At 37.3% G+C, this 25,734-nt stretch overlaps 2 protein-coding genes and 1 pseudogene across 3 annotated transcripts; 1 reads left to right on the top strand and 2 right to left on the bottom strand.

Annotated features, from left to right (window-relative positions):
* Positions 1-2,142: 2,142 nt before the first annotated feature.
* LOC112022613 (uncharacterized) lies at positions 2,143-2,733 on the bottom strand. The gene has a single exon (XM_065760434.1). The coding sequence runs from the start codon at positions 2,731-2,733 to the stop codon at positions 2,143-2,145; it is 591 nt and encodes a 196-aa protein (XP_065616506.1).
* Positions 2,734-16,829: 14,096 nt separating this feature from the next.
* LOC112022608 (1-aminocyclopropane-1-carboxylate oxidase homolog 4-like) lies at positions 16,830-19,874 on the top strand (annotated as a pseudogene).
* On the bottom strand, positions 19,361-24,690 carry LOC112022607 (uncharacterized). Of its 2 annotated transcripts, none has more exons than XM_065760442.1 (7): positions 23,954-24,690; positions 22,165-22,282; positions 21,513-21,856; positions 21,285-21,416; positions 21,111-21,209; positions 20,427-21,011; positions 19,361-19,780 (listed from the first exon to the last, which is right to left on the bottom strand). In XM_065760442.1, exons 1-6 carry the CDS (start codon positions 24,376-24,378, stop codon positions 20,477-20,479), a joined length of 1,653 nt encoding a protein of 550 aa, XP_065616514.1. In that variant the 5' UTR covers positions 24,379-24,690; the 3' UTR covers positions 19,361-19,780; positions 20,427-20,476. The 2 variants fall into 2 exon arrangements, with proteins under 2 accessions (XP_065616514.1, XP_023910999.1); XM_024055231.2 differs by having other exon boundaries at positions 19,361-19,734; positions 23,954-24,688.
* Between the last annotated feature and the right edge of the window lie 1,044 nt (positions 24,691-25,734).

The following is a 25,734-nucleotide window of genomic DNA, read 5'->3' as shown; positions in this document are numbered from 1 at the left end:
GGCTCCTAGCCCCAATGCTCCATGGGGAGCCCCTGAGGGATGACGACTCCCTCAGGGACTTCAACGAGGGCGAAGGAGCGCACGTGGCCAACGTGCTAGAGAGGTGCTTGCTGCTCCTGGCGGACGTGGCCGAGCTGAACTCTTTGAGGAGCTAGTAGGTCTTCCTCAGCCTTAAGTGATATATGGGGATGGTAAGAACTATAATTTCGACTCCCCTCCCTTTCTTTTCCTTTTCTTTTCTTCCCTTTTTTTTTTTTTTTTTTTTTTGAGTTAGGCTTATAGTGCATTGGTTACTCTGGCAGGCTATCCAGGCTATCTATAGGTTGGAAAAGGCGACCAACAACCAGGGGAAGGCCCTCGACCAAGAGCGTGATAGGCGCTTTCAGGCTACCCGGACCCTGAAGAACTCTGAGGCTGACCTCGCCAAGGCCAGAGAGGACTTGAAGGCGATCACCAGGGCTCGGGACAGCGCAGAGTCTGGTCTTGAGGGTGCCCAGAACCAGGCTAAGGAGCAGACAAGGCGCCTGGGTGAGGCGGAGGAGCAGCTGTAGATCGCGAGGGATCTGATCGTAGATCTACAGAGTAAGGTGACTGCGGCCGAAGGGGCCTAGAGGGAGGCAGAGTAGGCTAGAGACGAGACTTGGCGGGCTAAGGTCGAGGCAGATTTTGGCAGGGAAATGGCCCTGGCTGCCAAAGAGGAGGCCAAGACTGCAGCCTACGCTGAGGGGGTGGCTAAGATAGAGGCCCTTTATAAAACTTAAGTTTCTGGGGTATATAGGCGCTACTGCTCCCAGGTCTAGGCTGAGGCCCTCAAACAAGCTGGGGTGGAGGCCTCGTCTGACCTGTGGAAGGCGGAGAGCGTGTACTACCCCCCTGCTATCCGCGAGGCCGCCCCTGATGGCGCCAAGGCTGGGGAGATTGTTGAGGAGGTGGGGGCTGTTGAATTAAGGAAAAATCCGAGCGAGGAGGTGCCCCAAGAGGTAGCGGAGGTTCCTTCCGATGCTCAAATCCCTACCACCGAGGAAGCAGCCACTCTCGTCGTACCCCTGCAGGCCGTCCCCTTAGGCCAGGGCTTAGAGGACTCAGAGGTTGCCCCTGTCCAGCCTGAGCAGAAGGAGTAGATCCCCTGGCATCTCGGTTCAACCTACTTTTGCCGCTTGCTTGATCTTTTTCTATGCTTTTTTATGTTATTTTATTTTATTTTGTTGTTCTTCCCTTTTTTTTTTTTTTTTTTATGTAAGGTGGCTCTTGCCACGCAACTTCTATGGACACATTGTTGTAATGGGAGTTTAATTTTCCTTCTTATTTATTTTGGTTGCTTATTCGTTTACATGCTATCTGCTTCCTCTCTTTCCTTTTTATTTGCATGAATTTAACTTGAATTGTATCTCGGCCAATCGTGTCAGTAACAATGATAATGGGAAGGAATGTATGCGTGGGTTGTCCCCCTTATGTCTCAAGGGTTAGGTAGGGTTTTGATCCTTCCTAACTTAGGATATTTTGAAGCAGTTAGTTTCCCCACAGGATTGAGTCCGAGGACCATGCAATACCTTGGTTCTGTCTAACACTTAGGATATTTTGAAGTAGTTAGTTTTCCCATAGGCTTGAGTCCGAGGACCATGCAATGCCTTGATTTTGTCTAACACTTAGGATATCTCAAAGTAGTTAGTTTCCCCATAGGATTGAGTCCGAGGACCATGCAATGCCTTGGTTCTGTCTAACACTTAGGATATTTTGAAGTAGTTAGTTTCCCCATAGGCTTGAGTCTGAGGACCATGCAATGCCTTGGTTCTGTCTAACACTTAGGATATTTTGAAGTAGTTAGTTTCCCTTATAGAGATCGGGGTACATGACCTCCGCCGCGCTGCCACCGTCCACCATCACCCTTTTAACGTCGTAGCCCCCAATTCTGAGGGTGATCACCAAAGCGTCATCGTGGGGTTGGGTGGTTCCATCCTTGTTCTCCTCAGAAAAATTCAGGGTCGGGTGACAGCCTCTTCTGGCCCTCTTTGGCTCGGACTGGGACTCCTCGGTGGCCACCTGGGCCACGGACAGCACCCGCGAGGGGCGCATGCCTGTTCTTCTTGGCACAGCCAAGATCACATTAATCGTTCCAGCAGGTTGCCCCATGGCTATGTCCCTCTATAGCTCCTGGTAGGTCTGGCCATGCTGGCTGCTGGAATGGTGCAGGAGATGCTTCAGCCTCCCCTCCCGGACTAACTGATCCAGATAGTTCTCCGTAGCATGCCCGTGGTCCTGGTGATATTGGCAGTAGCGATCCTGGTTACGCTTCTCAGGGTTCCCCGACATCTTATTCGGCCACTTGAAATACGGTTCGTTCTTGATCTTTTCCAGCACCCTGTGCATCGGTTCTCGGAACACAGCACCGACAGCCTGGGTGTTTGTCGCCCCAGATTGCCCTATGAAATCTCTTCTTGGACGGGCGCTATTATATCGGTCCGACCTGGAATCCCTCTTCTCCTGAGGGATAGCTTTCTCCTTCCCCTTGCCTTGTAGCAAGTCTTCCTCCACCCGTTTGTATTTGTCGATCCGGTCCATTAGCGGCCGCACGCTAGTGGTGGGCTTACTAGTTAAGGACTTCCTCAGGCCGTGCCCCATTGAGAGCCCGTTCTTGAACATGTTGATGGCGACATCATCGTACTTGCCATCCAACTCGTTGTAAATCTCCCAATACTTGTCCGAGTAAGCCTTGAGGGTTTCGTCATCACGCATGGTTAGGGACAGCAACGCGCTTATGGGCCGAGGAGGTCTGCTGTTCGTGACAAAACGGGAACTAAAGGCCTGGGTCAGCTATCTATACGAGTCTACGGAATTCGTCCTCAAGCCGTTGAACCACCGCATTGCCATAGGCCCCAAGCTGGACGGGAAGACTTTGCACATCAGCGCCTCGTTTTTAGAGTGAACGGCCATCCTTTGATTGAACTGGCTTACGTGCTCCACGAGATCCATTTTGCCATTGTAAACGGTGAAGGTTGGCTGCTGGAACCTCCGAGGGAGCACCGCCTCGTCTATGCGACGCATAAAGGGTGACCTGGAGAGCCGATCCAGCGCCTTGCTCATTGCGTCACTTCCTAAGCCCCTAGGGGTGGGGCTGCCACACCTACGCCTCTGATAGCGCTCATCCCCATGGGAGAAAACTTCACTCGGGGGTGTTGTCGACCTTTGCCTGTAGTCATCATCATTTTCGTCGTCAGAGGGTAAGTAAAAGCTGGGTTCGGATCGCTTTCGCTGTGCATGGTGCAGCTTTCTCTTCAGATCATCTATCTCTCACTGCATGGCCGCCTTATCGTCCTGCCTCTGAGAGGCGTGACTCTTATCCCCTCGCGGTCTCGTGGCTGGGTCGTTATCGCCTCCCTGGGGCACACGGCCACTTCTATGCGTGTGGCTTTCACTAGTCTGCGAGGTGTGCACGCTTCCTTCTTGAACCGCCCATTCTCCTCGTTCTGGTCGTGCCTCGTGTCGCCATAGTCATTCGGACGTTGGGGTCTAGCTGGTTCGTGTTGGCGGGAACTCCCTTGGTGAGTTTCTGACCCTACCATGCCTGGCTGTTGTCCTTACTGACGCACAAGTTCTTCCCACAGACAGCGCCAATTGTAGGGTCCGGATTTGGGACACTCCTTCAGATTGAGAGAGTGGACCCAAGCCCAGCTTGCCCTTCAATAAATTTATAGAGAGTGAGCTCAAGAACTAGGCCCTAGTAAGGGGTACAACTGCCCTGCATGGTTGCAGGTGGATTTATCAACTTAAACATGGATTGGGATGCACAATGATGCTCCTCAGACTGGTCCTCCGAAGCTTGATGTTCTTATTATTTCTTTTTAAGATTGATTACAAAGATTCAGAGGGCATAAGTCACTACAGAACTTCTTAATGCCGATCTCTCGTCCCCCTTTTAGAAGAGACTCCTTACGTTATATACTTCTCTAAACTGATCCTAACCCTCCATTTGTCGATCAGTCAGGCCACCACTTGAGAGCCTGTCCCATCAGCCGCATCCCTATTCCTCCAGTGGGTTGCAGCACCCAAGGCAGCACTATTCAGGAGTCCTGTCCTCATTAATGCGGCCAGGACGTTAGTTGAGGGCATTCAATGCAGAGGGGACAGCTCGCCTAAGGCTTGCTCCTTCGCCGTGCTCCCGTCGCCGACGCGTGGCACTAGACCCTCTCCTCCTCGAATATTCAAGAAGTCCCCTCTTTGGTGGGGTGGTGCTCGTATTCTTCCAAGGTCTCGGATGCCCGAGGACGAGGCCATCCTCGGATATGTTCCTCGGGGGTCGGTCCTCGCGCTTTCATTCTCGGACCCTTCATGCATCCTCGGCGCAGGCCCTTGGGCCTGGCTTGGAGTGGGCCCAGGCCACCTGATTTTCTAGCCCCACAATATATATATATAGAAATTATATTATACATCTTATTGTATATTTTTAAGTGTATCCACGCATATACATGGAGTTACAAGTTAGTTATAAATAGAGTGATAGTAGGTTGCTATACATTTATATATGGGAGTCTAATTTTGCGCCATGTGTCTTATTTAATTTTTAAATTTATGCGTCCAGTGAATTATTAGGTGCAAAAATCAAAGAGTCTAAATTCAATTAGATTCTAAATTGAATTTTAATTGGAGTTCAATTTTGAGCCATGTGTCCCATCTATTTTTTTAATTTTTGTAGCAAGTGAATTGTTTGGTACAAAACTGAAAAGTCTAGATCCATTTAGATTTTAAATCATATATATATATATATGTGTGTGTGTGTGTGTGTGTGTGTATAATTGTGATTGTTTTTAAATGTACATGTGTATATGTACGGGATTACACACCACTTTTATTAAATGGGTGTATGAATTTTTAAACACGAAATAGAAAAATAAATAGGAAATTGATTTATTACCTTGTTGACATGACACTAATTATATTCATTACCATGTTAGTTTACAAGATTTTTATAATATAATTGGTAATAACTTTAACTTCTTAAAAAAAATGATAATTTAAAAAATTGACATTTGGCTTTTTTTTTTTTTTTTTATAATTTTCATTTTTTAAATTTGGTAAATAGTATGTTTTTTAGATGATGTTCATGAGCACTTTATCGAAAAAGTCAAGGCTTAAACCCCATTTGGTAGCTGAGAAAGCAGAGGAAAAGAAAAGAAACGAAATTTTCAATTTCTGCTAATAAAATGACATCTCATTTACTTATGGAAATGTAATTAATATATTTTCAAATATTTTATTTTATTTTCTAACTAAGGACACGTGATAATTCAAAGGATAGCTTAGATGACATAAAAATATTATTTTGATATTAATATTAGATAAATCTATTCTTTTCATGTACCGCTTAATACTAAGGATTATTTTGACATAAAACCAAAAGTTTAGAAACAAAATCGACTCGTTTAAGATGTTAAAAACCATTTTAATACATAGTACAAGTGTTAAAGACTAAAATGGTAATCAAACATGTTTTTTACATATTTTTATTAAAGATTAAATTCTATAAGGATGTGGTTTAAAACCCAAATTTTACACCCTCCAATCCCAACATGCCACATCACCTTATCACGTATTAAAGAACAAACACAACCACACTCAATCAATTATAATACTCATCTGAAAATTCAACCAAATTGGGAGTTTATTAAGATGTTATTAATTGCGGTATGATGTACTGAGTTTTAAGTAAAAAGCTAATATGACCACCGCGCACCTTTGGTGCGATGGTCACTCCACAAGTATAGATGCTTGTGGGGTGTGGGGGGCAAAGGTCGAGGTTCAAGTTTCTAGGAGAGAGCTTCACACACATATATACTTAGATTAGGCTAGAGTAGAAATTCTATCTTGTAAAAAAAAAAAAGTAAAGTAAAAAGCTGATGTGACTTCTCTTATTAGATGGTGTAAAACATGAATTTTACACCCCCATTCTTACCAAATTCAGACTCTTTATTAATATCCTTAAAACACTTTTTTTATTAGCTGAATTTGGTAACTAATATCCTGTTTGGTTGTAAGGGAGATGAAAAGGAAAGAAGAGAGGAAAAAGTAAGGGAAGAAAAAGGAAAGAAGAGAGAGTTGCACATAGAAGGATTGCATTAATAAAATTTGAAGGATTTTGCTAATAATGGGACCATCTAAAGGATTGTATTAAGAAAATTTCTAGAACACAAACTTTTCTCAAAATTATGGGTTGTGAGAAAAGTATGAAACTTCATCAAAAAAAGAAAAAGTATGAAACATAGGCGAATTAGTCAAATTGTGTATTCTTACTTTTTAATAGAAAACTGAAAAGTGAAAATGCTTGGGACTATCATGGCACATATTGACTTAGAAAATCTCAATGAAAGGGGTAAAAAAAAATGCTAAATGCAAAATTAGAGTGCCACTTAGCAAGACCTCATACACTCCCATATGAGGTCTCTACTTATATATATATATATATTGATTTGCAGAATATTTGACTAAGCCTCTATTGGCTTCTCGTTTTTAGTTGTTTCAAACTTTTGGAAGGCTCACCTAAGTGAGCAGCTGGAGTTGGCCAATGAGAGTTAACTATGTTTTAAAGGAAAAAATGATTTAGGGCTGAAAATTTCACGTACAAGACCTCTTCTATGAGCTTGAGGTGTTACTAGTGTCCCTTGCCCACTTTTGGTAAAACACATGGGCTAGGCTCATGCAAAAAATCTGAAAGAAACCGACCCATTACCCTTCAAACCATACTTCCTTAATTTACCCAATACGTTGCATGAGCTTGGGCCATGCTTAACAGAATAAAATATAATATAATACATGAATTGGACAATAAGAAAGTCAAGCTCGGCTAAATCGAACTTGTAAAAAATGTGTTGCAAAAATGAGTATCAACAATAACCAACATAAATATGAAAAAATCAACAACAATCCACAAGCAAGACATCAAATTTTTATGTAAAAGCCCATCCAATAAGAAGGGTGCAAGGGAAGGAGAACTACTCTAGTAAAAAAAAAAATCATAAGTTTAGGGGTGTGCAACCAACCCACCACCCTGCCAAAACCAACTCAACCCAATGCAACCTGCTAATTTTGGACAATTTTTAAGGGTTGGTGGGTTGGGTTGGGTTATGAAATTTTTTTAATAGTGAGTCAGGTTGGGTTTGGGTCATAACAATCATAGCCTAACCCAACCCAATTCACCTATATATTTAAAATTTAAATTATATATATTTAATATATTTTTTAAAAATATTATATAATTAATAATTTTTTATTTAATATTTTCCCATATTCGGCTCTTCCTATATAAAATTCAATTACCTCACAAACCCTAAAAATCTTATTTCTCTCTTTGTCGCCTCCCTCTCCAGTTCTATTTGTTTATAACAGAGTTGGGATATTAGTTCATATATATTTTGTATATCAACTCAGTTGGATATATTTTTTTTATATAACTGAGTTAGAATACTAGTTCATGTATATTTTGACATCAACTCAGGTGGCATGTGGGATATATATATATATATATACTCAATTTAATAATAATAGTAATATAAAAATAAAAAACTGTCCAACCCATAAGTTCAACCCAACCCAACCCGATCCATGTGAGTTGAGTTGGACCCCTATGATGGGTTGAGTTGAGTTGGATGGGTTAGGCCAAAAAATCCTCTTAACCCGACCCATGCACACCCCTACATAAGTTGTACACTCTTTCTTCTCTTCAGCTAGATTATTGGATGAGGAATGCCACTATTAAAACCTTTGCCGCTAAGGTCTCTAACCCTTCCACCACGATTGATTTTAGACCTATTTGTTGTAACATCAACTATATATGCATTACCAACTTTGTAATTTACCCTTATCTATGCTACTATTTAAGGGGTTTTCAAGCCATTTAAGCTATGGACTAAATAAAAATCCTAAATTATAGGTAAATTAAAAAAAAAAAAAAAAAAAAACAAACAAACAAACAAAGTTTTTTTTCTACCACAAGACAAATGAAAATAGAGTAGTGCATAAGTAGATATTCTATTAACTACATGGGATAATCTTTTAAAAATAACAAATAAAAATAAAAACTGCAAGTAAATATGGTATAAGGATACGTTTAAAATAATAATAATAAGGTGGTTTTATTTTAAAAAATATAGGAACATTTTTTTTTAATTATAAAATTGAAATGAATGTTTTATTTTATTTTATTTTAGGATAGATATAGATTAACAAAAAACACATGTTTACATCTTCTTAAATTTAAATAAATAAATAAAAACTTTTTCATGTTTTATTTTATTGATTATATATCTATCCTACTTCCTACTCACTTACAATATATATCTAAAGTTGTGCTCCATTTTAAAATCCAAAACTTTTTAAAATCCCACTCACTTACGTCTTTTACTCACATTATTTTTCAATGTTAAATAATATGGGAAATTACACTTTATCACCATAAACTATGTACTAGATTACACTTTACATCCTAAACTATCCAAATGTACACATTGCACCCTAAATATCATACTTATTACATTTTACACTCCGGTGTTACTTTTACAGTTATGTTTGACGAAATCTTACTACACATGACAAGCACATGCTTTTTGTTTAGGTGGAACAAACTTAAAAGACTAAAACACCCATCTTTAAAATCAATAAAAAATAAAAAATAAATTTTAAAAAAAAGTCAATTTTTTCCATATCTCTCTGTCTCGCGTGCATGCCTTTCCCAAATTCAAATTCTTCTCACAACCTCAGGTCCCACCCAATAATTACAAGTATCTGACTTTATAAGTTGCTTTTTCCCTTTCTCTTGAGGTTGATAAAATTGGCTACTGGCATACTGATTTGCAATGATTTTAATCTTACTTAATGCCTGCTTTGTTTTAAAAATATATTCTACTTGTCAAAAATCATTTCTTTAACAATGGTGCTTTTGAATTTTTTTTTCTACATTAAATTTCTTCTATTTTGGTACAAGTACAAGGGAAAAATATGACTAATGCTGGTGCCATAAGTTGTGCCTCTAGCATTGCTCGAAAAATATAATGGATTGTCCAACCAATGCGAGACAAAGAGAGGGACAGGAAGATGGGTGAGGTGGGTTGGGTGGGAACTGAGGTTTTGAGAACAATATGAATTCTGGAGAGGGACACACACGAGACAGAGAGATGTCGATAAAATTGGCTTTTGTTTTAAATGATTTTGAATATGTGTATTTCAGTCTTTTAAGTTTGTTCCACCTAAGCAACAAGCACATGCTTGTCATGTGCAGTAGGATTTCATCAAACATAATAGCAAAAGTAACACCGGGATGCAAAGTATGATAGTTTAGGGTGTAAAGTGTGTATTTGAATAGTTTATGGTACAAAGTGTAATCTGGTGTATAGTTTAGGGTGGTAAAGTGTAATTTCTCCTAAATAACACACACTGTTTTGTATTTTTCTGATTTTTTCAATTTTTTTTGTTTTTATTTTTATATGAAAAAAAAAATAAGCAAAACTGAAAATAAACAAACAAAAACATGTTAAGCAAAGTAAAGCATAAAACTAAACAGACTCAAAATAGTAAAACAAAACACACAAGCTATGCAAAAACAAAACCCAAAGAAAGAGAAGAAAGTGATAGAATCACTTGGAGCCATTTTCTTTCCATACCTTGGAAGAACCTTTTCGTGGATTAAACCTTTGAATCGGTGGTGAGGAGGAAGATTTGAAACCGCTTAAGTTCGAAAGGAATATGAGAGCTTTGAGAAGATCTCCAAGAGGAGCAAGAGAGGATTAAAGCTGATTCTGGCTTATAGATACTATCATGTTGTTGCTCTGTTGAGTGGCTAACCACTTATAGCAATTTGGTCGAGTATGACCAGCAGCTCTACAATGATGACGGAAATGCTGCTTCTTCTGTTTAGGCTTTTAAGAGTTAGTCTTCTTAACCCTAGGATTTTAACATCTTTCTTATCTTGCTTAGGAGGTGCTCCTAAGATAGATTTACAATTGTTTAAATTCTCACTAGCTAATTCAGTTTTAACATCATTGTTCTCAATTTCAACATTATTAGCAAGAGGAACAAAAACAATATTACTAGTAGAAGCAATATTATAGGAAGAAAGACCATACCTTAAACCTGTTCAATCCAAAGTAGATTTCTGAATGCTGAGCATCTCATTAAGCTTTGCACTTGAAGTCCTCTCTAATTGAGCTCTAACTTGAAACAGCTTCGCTTCAAGCTTCTTGGTCTTCTCAGCCAGGAAATTGTTCTCAAACCTCAGTGCTCCAATAGTTTGATTTGCCTCGTCAAACTTTGTGGATAACTCTTCACGATCAAGTTGCACATCACTGAGTTTCTTGGTGGCCAGCCTATATAGTTTCTCTTGCTTCTCAGAAAGCTTGTACAGTTTCTCATAGGCTGTATGGATATCATCTTGATCATCCATCTTCTCACACTTAAAATCCACCAATTCTTCTTCTTCATCCACGTCTTCAACAATCCCTCCAATAGGATTGATTGTGGCAGTAAAGGCATACAAGATTCCGTCATCCTCATTGTTGGAATCATCTTCGGGCTTAGTGTCACTCAGGTTGAAGCAAGTGCCTTACTCTTCCTAATGCTTTTGAGATATGTGGGACACTTTTGCTTCATGTGACTGAATCCATGACACCCAAAGCACTTTGGTCCTTCAAGAACAGTATACTGACCACCATCCTTTGCGTCCTTCTTCCCTTTGTCTTGGCTTTTGAACTGAGAAAAACTGAATTGCCTACGGTCCTTGTCAAAGCTCCTCCTATTGGCATTCTTCATAAACTCTTTGAATTGCCTTGTAATGTAGGACTTCATCTTAGAATTCTCATCATCTGAAGACTCATCAGTATCACTGCTCTTAACCTTCAAAGCCATGCTCTTACCTTTACCCGACTTGCCAATTCTTAATAGCCCTAGCTCGTAGGTCTGCAAGTTTCCAACCAGCTCAGTCAAAGGAATCTTATTAATATCTTTTGATTCCTCGATCCCCGTAATCTCGGCATGAAATCTCTCTGGTAGAGATCTGAGCACCTTCCTCAAAATCTTGGGTTCAGGAATGGTTTCCCTAAAATTGAAGGCTGAGTTCACTATGTCCTTTAGCTTGGCATAGAACTCATCGAACGACTCATCCTCCTCCATCTTAATCTCTTCAAAGCTTGTAATGAGTCTTTAAAACTTTGAATCTTTGATAGCCTTTGTACCCTCATAGGTTGTCTGAAGGATAGTCCATGCTTTCTTAGCAGTTTCGGTTGAGGATATCTTCTTGAACTCCTCATTGGTAACCGCACTGAATAAAGCATTCAATGCCTTGCTGTTGAAGTTTGCCACCTTGATCTTTGCTTCATCCTACTTGGCTGGCGCTTGCTTTGACTTAGTTCAGCCAATCTCTATAGCTTGCCACACATTCTCATCTAAAGACTGCAAGAAAGCTCTCATGCGTACTTTCCAATATGCATAGTTAGTGCCATTGAATAAAGGAGGTATAATTAATGACTGTCCTTTATCCATGACAAATAGGGTCAATGGATCAACACAGTAAAGATTAAAACCTAATCAGAGTGTGCCTGCTCTTATACCACTTGATAAACCAACAACGAATTGGCCCCTTGTGATACATTAACTAATTAATTTAGCCAAGTGAATTAATTAAGTTAATTTACATGCAAACGGTGGTAGCCCAAACAAATCACCAACAAACTAATTATGCAGGAGAAAATAAATAGCACAGTAATTTGTTTACGAATGGGGAAAACTTAATGGCAAAAACCCCACTGGGTGATTTTCAGGTCACCACTCTCGAAATTCCACTATTATCACAACAAGCGTTACAAGTAAAGGAATCCCAGTACCTTATACCAACCTATAGTTAAACCTTGCCCCAATACCCAATTGGACTTGTTTTGTAGTGATAATTTTCCTTTTGATGCATGGCTCCCAAGTACATGACTAACCAATAATGCACAAATCCCAGTACGCGACTTTAATCACCAAGAGAAGTTTTGTTAGTTGTAAAGTTCTTCAGTTCATCCACGATGAAGATCAAGAAGATGCTTGGTCATAAAACCCAAAGGTGCACATACACAGCAACTTCTTCAAGAATGATGAACTAGGGCGAAACTTTGTCTCTGGTCACAAATTGCTTGAATAGAGTTTGCTCAATCCTTGTGTAACTTGTGTACTCTTTGACAGTCCTTAAAACAATCATTTTATATGTCTAGGGTTAGAAGAAAAAAAGGCCCAAAGACACATTCACAGATTCCAAGAAAATCATATTAAAATTTGAAATTCATAAACCTTAACAAATAGGAGGTGTCGAGAAGCTGTTGAGCAAGTGTCGAGCACATGAGCTTAAGCAGCTTTCTAAACCTCGACACATGCTAGTTGTCGAGCTAGCTGTCGAGTTTTAATGAACTTGCACTTCTTTTGCTTGTTTCTTGGACAGACTTGATGACTTCAACACTTGATCTTGAAACACAGTTTCTTGAAATATTAAAAATATCTAGAACTACCCAATTACAAGTAAAGTGCGTTTTGTCAAAGGATTAGCCAATTACATAAAAGACTGACATGTGTTCTTAACAAGTGAACCACATATGTCCTAACAGTTTCATTTTAATATAGGAATAACAGAGGCGGTTGCAATATTTTCATGAGATGTCAAAAAAAAATGAAAAGTACAAAGGAAGACTACTACTTTATTTTTATTTTTGGGGTTCTATCTACTTGGCTTTTTGACATGGGAAGGAACGATATTATATTCATGAGCAAAGAGGTAGCCAATTTGACTCTGTGCAAAGCATACAAGACCAAGATGGAAACACACAATTTGGTGGTGAAACACTTTGAAAAATATAGAAGAATAATGTATCAAGCTTTTTTGTGTCCCTTCTTATCTAAGATTCTAATAGGGGAACAAAGGGATCTAATTGGCAAAACAAGCATCTTTGTTTGTATGTTACTTATTTGGACTTAGGTTCCATGTAAAGTAGTGTTTTGTATGCTAATGTTTGATGTATTCCCTTGATATTAAAAAAATTGCTAGGGTTTTAAATGAACTAAAGTCAAAATGTTTAAATTGAAACCTAAATTAATCTTGATGTTGCTTTTTAATTGGATGAGAGCAATAAGGAGATTTTTTTTTTGGGGGGGGGGGGGTGGTTTAATTGAAAGAGTGATTTAATAATAAGACAAACCCAAAGGATAAATTTATAAATTAAAATTTTATTTTATAAGTTTCTGATCCCACTTACAATTTACAAACCTATATAAATAGCCTTTCAAATTCTCTAAATTAAGTACAAAAGAAAAAATTTTAAAATGTGATGGCAAAAAAAAAAAAAAAACAAATTCAAAAAAATAGGATAAACATTCTATACTTTAACTATTTGCAGTTATAGTTTAAAATATTATACTTTTTATTATAAAACTAGCTAGGATGGCAATTTTTGCCCGACCGCGGGTACCGGTCCGGCCCGACCCTAATGGGCCGGATTTTACCCGGTCTGATTAGGAATAGGGTCGGGTATGGGTTTTAAAAAAAAACCCGAACCGGGTCCGGGTCGGGTCCGGGTTTTATAAATAAAACCCGAGACCCGGCCCGAAACCCGACCCGTTAAAAAACCCGGAACCCTAAATTACGAAAATACCCTATATATATATATATATATAAACCTAATCTAACCCTAACTCTCCAAAACTCTCCCTCGTTTCTTTTCTTCAGCCTCCCTCCCTCATTTGATTTCAGCCTCCCTCGCCTCAGCTCAGTCCGTCCCTCGCCTCCTCCCTCGCCTCACTCCCTCATTTCAACTCAGTCACGCCTCCGGCCTCATTTTAGCTCAGTCCGTCCCTCGCCTCAGTCCCTCACTCCGACGCTCCGACGCTCCCTCATTTCAGCTCAGCCACGCCTCTGCCTCATTTCAGAGAAGTGCTTTCCTCCCTCGCTTCAGCGATTTCATATTTTTGGTTGTCCTATGCTAAAACAAAACTGCGAGAAAGACAAAGGGATAATGTGGTCAAAGATTGCCAACATCCCTTTGGTTAGAATTGATGGCGTGAAGCAGCAGAAATAATTTTGCAAAATAGAGAGATCTTCCTTCCAGGTACAACATTATTTCGTTTCATAATATTTCAGTTCAAGAATTTTTACAATTATACAATAAAATCCCCTCTGTTTGTGTATTTAAACAATATGATTTTAAAAATTCAAACCCTAACCCAAGCTAATTCTTACAGTGTTGCAGTAAAGGCTAGCTTCAAAACTTGGAGGCGGTATGTTAAATTTTGGCTCATATATGTTCAATTTTTTTTTCTTCTTTTAACAATTGAATTTCTGGCACCTCGAATTTTCGCTCATCTCTTATGCTTGTAAGTTATTTAAATTATATGAACCCTTTATTCCTAGTGGCATATAGTTGTTCGATGAAATGCCTAAAATAGATATTGTATTGTGGAATTTGAGAACCTTTAAGATAGTACTAATAATACCAAGGATCCCATTTGCACATAATGTCAGGATAATTATTATACCATGTACTGTGATGTTTCCCGGTTATATATCATGTTGAGGAACAATGATCAATGGAGATATGCACATAATGGCTTTTTATCAATATGATGCCTGAGCAGCTATTAAAGATCAAATCATTCTCACCTGTTCCTGTAGATGGCAGGTATTTCTACATTATCCAAAACTAACCTAAATGAACAAACTAGAGGACATTATGTGGCTGTTTTCAAGAGTGACTCCCACAGTATATGATATTTTTGGAATTAGTTTTTTGGGTTGAAATGGGTAGTTATTTTATTGCTTGCATTCAATATCTGCCATTGGTTTCATATTCTTATTATGTTGCTTGCTAGTTAAAGCAGTCTATATAGCAAAATGGGGCACTGTAGTGGTACTAAGAAGTGTTTGCACTACTTAAAACTTGAAAATAGGTAGTGAATTTGTTGATCGAATTTTTTGTGCCCAAACACCCAAAATGGAGGAAATGATATTCTCACACTTCCGCTTGATTGGTTAATCCAAGTATTTGCGTATAATTTGATTAATCAAACTTCTCCTTTGTCCTGAAGAGTTGACATGTATAAATGCAAGTAATTTTTATATCACTTGTAATGTTTCTCTCCATTTCACTATTTTCGTCATTATGTTGTGCAGATGTTTTGTCACATTATTATGCATCTAGTTAATGATTCATTCAGCTGAACTGTGTTATCACTTAATGCTCTCTTACTGGAAATTTCTATTAGACAATTATGTCTTTCTTTGCCTAATTTGTGCCACTGCCAATATATGTGGTTTGAGTCCCACCTGAGCCTTTCCTAGTCCCATTATTATGCCTAATTTGTGCTAAATGTGTTTGTTGGATATTTATAAAAATGTTTCATAAAAATTATATGTTGGATATTTATATATTTGCTAGTTACAATTTGATGAAGTTTATTCCATTTTTTAATTCATTGTTGTTGTAGGTTCTTCAACTATATCTGGAGATAGTACATTTCAATCAATTCTTGATGATGGGGAGCCAAATGAAGATGATGGGAGTTGTGCCACAATTGATGGGAGTTGTATCACAATTGATGAAGATTAAACATTTTGTAATAATTTAGTAGTTTTTTTAATTTCTTAGACTTGTTAGATTAATTTGTTGGTTTGTAATTATTCTAAACTTGTGGGATATATTTTGTAGCTTTTTAATTTTTTGGACTCGTTGGACTTTTGATACTTATTTCTTGGATTTGTAGGATTTATTTTATTTTTATGTTTAGATGGTGATTTTAGGTATGATTTTGTTGATTAATGATTAAATGGTTATCTTAGCTTGGTAATTTATTGATTTAAAATCTTAGTTACAATTTATTGAATTATGATTATGATATTAGTTATGATTTATTGATTTATAGATTTGTAATTAGCAGGTGATTTATTGATTTATGATTAGTAGTTTCTGATTGATTTGGACTGATTTGGCAATTGGGCCATGTAGGCTTAATGTAGGCAATATGCAGGCAAAAATAAATTTGGACTGATTTCAGTGATTTGGCTAATAAATTATAGGCTTAATGAATTGGACTGAATGCAGGCTTAGTTTAGGCAAAAAAAATTTGGGCTTAATATATATATATATTTTTTTAGGTGGGCCACGAATTGGGCCCAATCTTAAACGGGGCCCGTGGGGCCCGCGGGGCCCGCCTGGGCGGGTCCGGGGCCCGGAAAAAAACCCGGTACCCTAAACGGGCCGGGTCTGGGTTACGGGCCTTGCCCCGCGGGTCGGGTTCGGGTATGGAAAAACCCGGCCCGAACCCGACCCGTTGCCATTCCTAAAACTAGCGTCTAAGTACGCGTGTGTGCTCAGAGGTTTTTTTTTTTTTTTAAATTAAAAATTTGCATCTATTATAATTTTAGATTATTACGTTTTTCAATCACAAAAAAGCCCAGAAGTGTGATGAGTGTTATGCATGGAGAAATGTTAATAATTTTAATATTTGGTATAAACATATAACACTCATCACATCCCTAAATTTTTTTTTTTTTTTTTGTGATTAAAATATAATAATTTTAAATTATAATAGATACAAATTATTAACATATTAAAAAAAAAAAATAGAGCTATCCATCCCAAAGTCCACGTGTGACTCTTCCCTCCATGAAGCAAGCTACCGACAAAGTCCAAATATTGTGATTATGTGAGCCTAATAATCTGTAAGCACAGGCTCCCTAGATAACTTCTCAAACAGCGTTGAAAATTGTGAGGTTGGTCTGGTGCCGTAACTTTTAAAATACCACGTCGCTCCTCTTTATAAAAGCCTTGACTTTACGCACACGTAACATAAGAAGAAAAAAACTCGACATGCAACAACTGGAGAGAGAAAGAGAGAGAGAAGTCATGGCAACCAACGTTAACGACGAAGAATACGACAGAATGAAAGAAGTAAAGCAGTTCGACGAATCAAAGATCGGAGTTAAAGGCATTGTCGACTCCGGCATAACCACCATCCCTCGTTTCTTCGTTCACCCACCCGATGTTCAGTCCCAATTCAAACCCGGATCCAAAACCCGACCCGACCTCGTCATCCCCACAATCGACCTCTCTGGCGTTGACTCTCACCACAACCGCTCCCTCATCGTTGACCAAATCAGACAAGCCTGTTCAAGTTTCGGATTCTTCCAGATTATCAATCATGGTGTGCCCCTGGGAGTTCTGGACCGTTAGATTGAATCAATCAAAGGGTTCCACGAGGAACCAACCGAGATTAAGGCGCGGCTCTATACTAGAGTGGGGTAGGTTTAGGGCCTACAGGCGTATCTTACATTTCTAACTTTGATTTGTACAACTCCAAAGCTGCAAGTTGGAGGTACGTATACAGTTCTCTCCTATGAAGCACAGGTGAGGTGTGTTTCTAGATTCAGGTGCGGGTGCTGGAATCGGTAATTTTTGAAAAAGTAGAGTGTTGGTGTGGCAGAACAAAGTGCAGTGATTAAAAAATTATTAAAATTATTTTTATTTATATTTTTTATATATTTTTATTATTAAAATATTCTTTAAAAAAACACATTATTATACCTTGATTCATAAAACAAAGAAAGAAGAAGGCAAGAAACACAACAAAACACAAAACAAAAAAAAGAAAACACAAAAGAAGCAACAGATATTCAGAATAAAATTGCAAAATGACAGATTTAGAATGTTTGAGCCTTATTCAAAACTGATTTTAGCTATTCCGGCATGATTCATGCCTATTTTGGCCGTTTCGATTGTCGACCGATACGGCCCAATTCTGCTTGGTTTGGCGTGAATCAAGCCAAGTCAATGAGAGAGAGAGAGAGAGAGAGAGAGAGAGAGAGAGAGAGAGAGAGAGAGAGAGAGCCTCAGACGCGACACCGACGTGCGGGCAGCTGCATCAAACACCGCAACCCACGTCGAGCCGCGTTGGACTCCGGTGTGGCACCCTCCCAGCCACATCCGTACTTCATAGGTTCTCTCTTCTTCTTCTTTTTTTATTTTTTTTTATTTTTTTTTTATAACATGTCTTTAGTTTTTATACATTCGAAATTATAGACTTCATATACACTCCCCCAAAATCAATTTTTTATTGAAATCTTGTTTTGAATTAGGTATAAAAATAATAATTGTTAACATAATAAGCGGTACCATTAAAAAAAAATATATATATATATATATATATATGTTATAGGTTCCGTTGGAATCCATTTATTTTGTTGAAAGTACAATAGATAAAGGTAAAAGTTAACTGAAATAATACACTGAGACCCATATTAGCAGACTTTTTATTTAAATATATTTTACACATATTTAATACATTTTTTCTTAAAAACTAGCACATACTAAACCCAGCAGTTTACTTCATTTAAAATCCTAAATTTTAGTTTCTTAAAAATCTCATCCATAATAACCTTACTAATAATAGATAAATTCAAATTGAAAAATTATATTAAACTCAAAATAGATAAAAAAGCCTCATCGTACAAGCAAAGCGCGTGTGATGAGGCTAGTTTTAATTAAAGTATAATAATTAAACGTCATCAATTTAGAGGAGGTTGTAGTGACGGCATAGAAGAGTTGAAAGGAGTAATAGAAGAGTTGAAAGGAGTAAGGTTGATAGACATGTAGCCATAATTTATCTTGAAAATGTTTTATATTGCAAAAAAGCATAAAACATTTTCCATCATTTTGCGTTCAACATGGAAAACATTTTTCATTGACTAATGTTATCAGTTGTAAAAAAACATGAATAGTATGAAATATATTTTTTGAAAAATATATGATGCCTTTGAGAAACATTATATCGTAGTTAGAATTTTTGTAATTGTAATAAAATCCCAAAATCGTTATATTTGTACTGCTAGGGACACCCTTCGGATTAAATTGGGTCCCAAGATGGCGGATCATGATCAAATCCCTGAGATATGTAGAAACGAGGTGATTGAGTGGGACCGAGAGATCAAACGGCTAGGAGAGGTTTTATCAGGGTTGATGTGTGAAGGGCTTGGAGTATAGAGATGGAGGTTGAAGGAAATTACATGTTTGGAAGATAGAACAGTGGTGGGTCACTACTACCCCAAGTGCCCACAACCTAATCTGACGGTTGGGCATGTATATCATACGGATGCAGATGTTTTGACTGTGTTGCAGCAGGACAATGTTGGTGGGTTGCAGGTTAAATATGGTGAGGATTGGGTGAATGTTAAACCTGTTCCTGGAGCTCTTATTATAAACGTTGGAGATTTGCTTCAGGTAAACCAGTTTTATTCTTGTAAACAACATCAAACACTTCTTATTAGTGTGACTTAAATTGATTGGTTTATTTGTCTGCAGCTGGATGAAAGTAAAAAATAATAATAATAACAACATAGTTTTACAAAAGTTGACTTAAAAAATAAGCTAGCCTATAAGCAAAAACACATATTGAACATTCTCTTTTGAGGTAAACCTAAGAAAACGACTATTATTAAATAACTGCTCCAGTTTTTTAATTACTTTAATTCCATTTGTTTCAGATCATATCCAATGAAGTATACAAAAGTGCAGAGCATAGAGTCTTGGCCAACTCTTCCCATGAACCACGAGTCTCAATTGCAGTTTTCTTTAATGCAGGCAATAGGGATGACCTGTATGGGCCGCTTCCAGAGCTAATATCATCAGAGAAACCAGCTCTCTATAGGCAGTTCACCGTGACAGACTTCATGACAAGGTTCTACAAAAGAGAGGTGGATGGCAAATCTTTATCAAATTACTATAAGCTGTAAACATAGACAGAGAACAATATGAACGTCAATACTGTGTAAAGATGTGTGTGAGCTCTTTATGGTAAATTTAATGTTAATTAAAAACTCATTGTTTACAAGCCAATAAATAAAGTCACTCTGTCGAGGAACATGTCTGGACTTCAATCATTCCTGATTGGATTGAAGACATGGCTAGATTTGAAGGAACAAGTTAAACGAAGTCTAGGTTTGGGGTCTAGGTTGTTGCTGTGTACGTCCTTTTGCTATGCTCTGTTTGTTTTGTAGCTTGTGCTCTGTTTCTGTGTAACTTCATTTGTCTGGTTTGAATGAAAGTTTCAGTTTGGTTTCAAAAACAAAAAAGTCACACTTCAAAGTTTCACAAATTGCAATGTATAGATAGGAGAGCTCAATAATGTTTCATATTTTCTTCATGTCTTGTCATATTTTCTTTCCTTCTTGTTTCTATTAAGGCAAAACTTTACAGAAACAAAATTTCTGAAGCAAACAGCACGTAAGGAGCACTTGAGGGGGAAGGAAAAAAAATTTCTCTACTCCTTTGGATTTCCAGTAACCCCCTTCAATTGATTTCTCTCGGTGAATACTTTAATAATTCAAAAAACAATGAACAAATATTCCAAGATTTCGAATCAATTTGGCCAACCTGTGATTCTGATGTGGTGGCAATTCTTTCATCTTCAACCAATCTTGCAATTAATCAGGTACAGGAATATTCCCTTTTGTTTCAGTCTTTACTTGCCCAAACCATTCGGCCATCTCTTCATCATCTGTAGATTCAGTAAAATCCAACATTCTCGGAAATCCTGTAGACCTAAATTCATCAAGTTCTGGCCTTGTCCTTACGGTGCTTTTGCTCCTCTCTAGCATCTCCGACTTCCATTTTTCTCTCCTCTGTGCATTTTGAGACAAATCACTCTTTCCCCCTGCAATGGGGAAATCTACAAATCCAGAATCCTCATTCCATGAGCTCGAGCCATCATAAACTTCATGATTATCCTCCACAAATCTCCACATATTTGAACCTCTATCTCGATGTCTATTTTGTCCAACAGATGGTTGATCATTAATCTCAGTCTTAACTTTGACAAACCTCATGCCACTCTTGTTATGGTAACCCCCTGTATCATGTGGAGGTTGAGCAGAAGCATCTGAAGTATTCAATGCTTTTGGTCGTCTATAGTCACATTTCAAGCACACCATGTTTTTTCTGAAGTTGATATAGTTGCACCTATACAATAACAGAAGCCTTACCAAATTTAGAACAACTTTTAAGGGTATCATTGAGTTCAAAGAATGAAGAAGAGATTGAATTAGGAAGAGATCTTACGAGTCACATTCCCACTCCCCTGGATTAAGTTGCCGCTTTGGTGGTTTCTCTTTGCATTGCAAACATCTTGTATTCTTTGCAAAATTTAAGAAATTGCACCTGTCAAGATTCCAAGTCTCAGTTAGACGCAGAACCACAACTAGTATAAAGTTAAAAGATCTGAAAAGCCATTACTTGTCACATATCCAATCCCCCTTCTTTAAAGGAAGATGATCTTGATCCTCATGTAGTTGCCTTAGTCTTTCTTGGAATAAACCATCACAGCGCAAGCACTTAATATTTTTGGCAAAATTAAGGAAGTCACATCTACAAATGAAAAAGAAGAGGAAAGGGTAACATATTGTGACAAAAATACAGCAAGATTCAGTATTTTAAATAAGTAAAGACTGGCAGTAGAATTACTTGGGACAAAGCCAGTCCCCTCGCTTCATTGGCACGTTTATGTGGCCTTTTTCTGGCAGACTGGAGCAGCCTTGTGCTGATGCAGCCCTTTTTAACGGTGTGGCCTTTGGGAGATTGGAGTCAAGTTCCTTTGTGCTATACTCTACCATTTCTTTCAGCAGCCTTCTCACTGATGCTTTAACCAATTTGGTTAAACATGGCTTGTTATCCACCGTACCAGTGATCGGATCAAGCCCATATGTTAACAAGAAACGCATAACATCCACGGTGCGTCCACCTTCGTCTTGACGTGCCTTCACATATGCCCTCTCACAGTCTCCCCTTAAATTGCAGAAGCTGCAAACCTACTAAAATTTCTCATTAATATTAATGCAAAAAGTGCCTACTGAGCTCTCTTATAGAAAGTTAAGTTGGATACAAATATTTTAATTAAGAAAATATTATGAGTTTTGCCAAGTAACACTATATTGATTTTATCCAGGTAATCTTCTTCTTTTTTTTTTTTTAATTTGTAAGCAGTTAGTTACATATGCACCTTTGAGTCTTGAACTTATGACCCCATCTTCCTTCTTAGAGGTAATTTGAGGTAGAGTTCATAGGCTTATCAAGTTAATCAACTTAGAGGTAAATATTGGGAAAATTCAGGACATACATTTCCTTCATCAGTGCCAACATGTGCTCTCAGACGCTTCCCTGAGTTAACAACTTTCCTGTCTACGCTTGGACATCCAGACTCTGCAATGACCTTGATATCTTTCCTTGACAAGAACCTGACAGCAAAAGGCATTTAGTATATATTAAAATCTCATTAGGGTACAAATCACTAAATGAACATCCCACCTACAAACAGCAGAGATATTTATAGTTCATTGTTACATTCTAGTTTTTTGGGGTAACTGACTAGTTATAAATCAATACAGTACTGACTACTGGGTTAACAAGAAACAACATGTTCATAAATAAGTGTAACTAAAATGAAAATGTTAAAATGAATAAGTGGAAATCCAAGTAAAGATATGAGAAAAAATGAAGAAAATTGTTTAAAGACAGAAGTGGCTATTATTAATGAAAAGATATGGGAGATCACTCAATATGGACTGGTCATGTGCAAGGAAAGTAATTAAAGCACTAGAGAGGAAGAGTAGTTTGATTCAAGTCAAGAGAACAAAAAGTAAAGGAGGCCTAAAATAACATAATTAGAAGTAGTAAAAAATGGACATGATATTAAGGAAGTAACATAGACTATGAGTTCGGGATATGATAGAATGACGGAGAAGAATACATGTGGTTGACTATGATTAGTCTATTAAGGGTCCATAGTCCACTCCAAAGTTTTGCTTAAGGCTTTTCTTGTTGTTGTTGTTGTTGTAACTAGTTATAAATCAATGTTTCAGATATGGCTAATAGAAGGTCATTAGCCCTGTGAGAGTCTAAAATGGGATTCAAAGCATCATAACTTCCCCTAAGGAGGTAAAATCTCCTAAATACATGGCTAAGCAAAATAGAGTTGATTTTCCAGACAAGACACCCCTACCTAACTTCAAATTAGTAGGTATAGGGCTTCAATAATACTAGTTTCTCTTTGAACAAAGTTTTGCTCCAAACATGTTTCAAGCTATCTTTTCAAACTCATTACATGGCAAATTATAAAATTATCCACGTGTATTATTTAAGCAAGTCACATGATTCTTTAATAAAGTAATGCAACTAAAACTACACATGAATGGCTTCTTCAATTGCCATATAGTAGGTTGGAGCAAAAAAGCTCCAAACATGTTTGGAGGCAAACTTTTTTTTTTTTTTTTTTTTTTTTTTTTTTTTTTTCTTTTTTTGGACAAAAAGTCTCTTCCTTTTTATAACATAGGAACCATATAAAAGCTCTGAGATACCGTGTCCTTCTGTACATAACATTAAAGACTATTAACCATAGCAGCTCAGACACTAGGGACTGTGGAAACAGGAAACATGCCCTTGGTCCAGCAAGTGCAATTACCTGTTTTTCCTGAAAAATTCTTTCTTGCTCTTTCATCGGGATAAATAATTAAAGCAAATGGATTTGAAATAAAAAAGGGCAACGATGACCTCTCTAAAACTCAAAACCCTCAAAATCAACCTGCAAAGTCGTGATATTTGTTCTCTCAATAGTTAAGATACATTGCCATAAGTTATTACAGTATTATCCACATCACAAGTGCTAGCAAGCATAACATAATATACCATGTGTTTCATATGGCTCCAAAATCAAACAGGTTGCGTGCACACTTAAACCCAGGTAAAAAAAACCAATCATACATTTTTCTCATTCCAAAACTTTAAACCGAACATACTTCAAAACCAAACCTTTAAACCCCAACAATCAAAGAAAAATTAAAATCCAAACGAAACAAATTCAAAAATCACAATTTAATCAAATTCTTCCACTCAATTAAACCCCTCATTACCTTATAAGATCAAACCGATCTCGCGCGAAATTAAGGCACGCAGTCCGGATATAGTTGGATCCCTTGGGACCCATTTCGCCGTTTCGAAATGGGTTTCCATTGCTTTCAAAGTAACCTCTCTTCAACAAGCTTTCCATCAAGTCCACCCACTCGGGCCACGGGTGCGATATCTGAACCGTCGATTTCTCAGCCTTGGTGGGTCCGCTCAGATCGAAGATAACGTCAGGTTCAGTAGTTGATTGGGTTATTTGGTTTGTGGGTTTGGAAGACTGGAGCTCTTCAACTTCGTTCATAATGAAATCGAGCTTGGATTTTGGACCAGTGTGAAGAAGGAGTGAGCTGGGTGTGAAAATTTGAGCGTTTTTGAAGCGGTTTCTGAATGTGGGGAAGACATTTCCATGGCTGGTTCGGAAGAGCTTATGCATTTGGATAATGTTCTGTTCTGAGACTTGTAAAATATTTGGCGGGAAAATGAGGATCCAACCGTTAGTTTCGTTTGGACTCTGTTTCGAACTTAGAACTTAGAAGGTTTGGTTTGCGACAGCTAAAAATAGTAAAAAGAAGAATAAAGAACAGGTTGTGTCGGGTGTCGCTGTGTGTGTGTTTTTGTATGGGAGAGACCGTAAAGTGTAAACTTTGATGGGAGTGTGTTTGGAAACGAGAGTGATTCCGGATTCGGATTACATATCCTTTATTTGTACTTTTATTCTTAAATATAAAAAAAATAATAAATAAATAAATAAACAAAATATTCAAAAAGTGTCGCTGTGTGTGTGTTTTTGTATGGGAGAGACCGTAAAGTGTAAACTTTGATGGGAGTGTGTTTGGAAACGAGAGTGATTCCGGATTCGGATTACATATCCTTTATTTGTACTTTTATTCTTAAATATAAAAATAAAAAATAAATAAATAAATAAATAAACAAAATATTCAAAAATAAATATTAAGTAATACATAGATTTTTAAATTTATACAATTTAAAGTTTACTAACGTTATATCATTACCATAAAATTTAAGAGATTTGCGCAAAAATGAAGTTTTTTTTTTTTTTTTTTTTTTTTTTTTTATTTAAAATTTATTTTATTATAATATTTTTAATTTTCAGCAAAATAAGCGATATCCAAATGTAATAAATAAATATTATTATATATTTTGAAAATCTAAACATTGAATTATATGTTATTTATACTTTTAATACACATGTCAAATGTCAATCAAATATTATTTACTATACGATCTATAAGTTTATATTTTATGCATAATTTTAAGTTACACAAACTCGTAATTTATTGATAATAATTTTTGCAAGTATTGAAGATATTAGAAGAAGATGTAATCCAATAGTGAATTTGTCAAAATTTATATTTTAATAAAAAGATATTAAGTAAGGTTGTAACCCAATGCTACAACCAATTTCGTAACTAAAATTTGTCTTTCTAATCCAACTAATAGCTCTTCATATTTCCAAGATACAAGTGCAAAACTCAAATATCCTCTCTCCAACTCCCTCACTTATCAAATTATTGAATAAATTAAGAAAAAAGCTTAACGAAAATTGAGCACTTAACTCTTCTTCCTCAATAAAATGTAACTTTTTTAGCTTAACGAGGGGTTGGAATTTGTTTGATTAGACGTTATTAAATTTTAAGCCAATACATAATGAAATGAGATATCAAGACTCTCCTTACAAAGTTGGTGTTTTGAACAATTTCAATAAAATAAATAATAATTGGTGTTTTGAACCATTTTATTATGCCAACTTTGGTAACACCTTGAAATT

Source organism: Quercus suber, unplaced genomic scaffold, assembly GCF_002906115.3.
Source record: "Quercus suber isolate HL8 unplaced genomic scaffold, Cork oak 2.0 scaffold_367, whole genome shotgun sequence".
In the NCBI taxonomy this organism is placed as follows: domain Eukaryota; kingdom Viridiplantae; phylum Streptophyta; class Magnoliopsida; order Fagales; family Fagaceae; genus Quercus; species Quercus suber.
The sequence above is the reverse complement of the archived record's forward strand: the minus strand, read 5'-3'. Positions and strand labels throughout refer to the sequence as shown.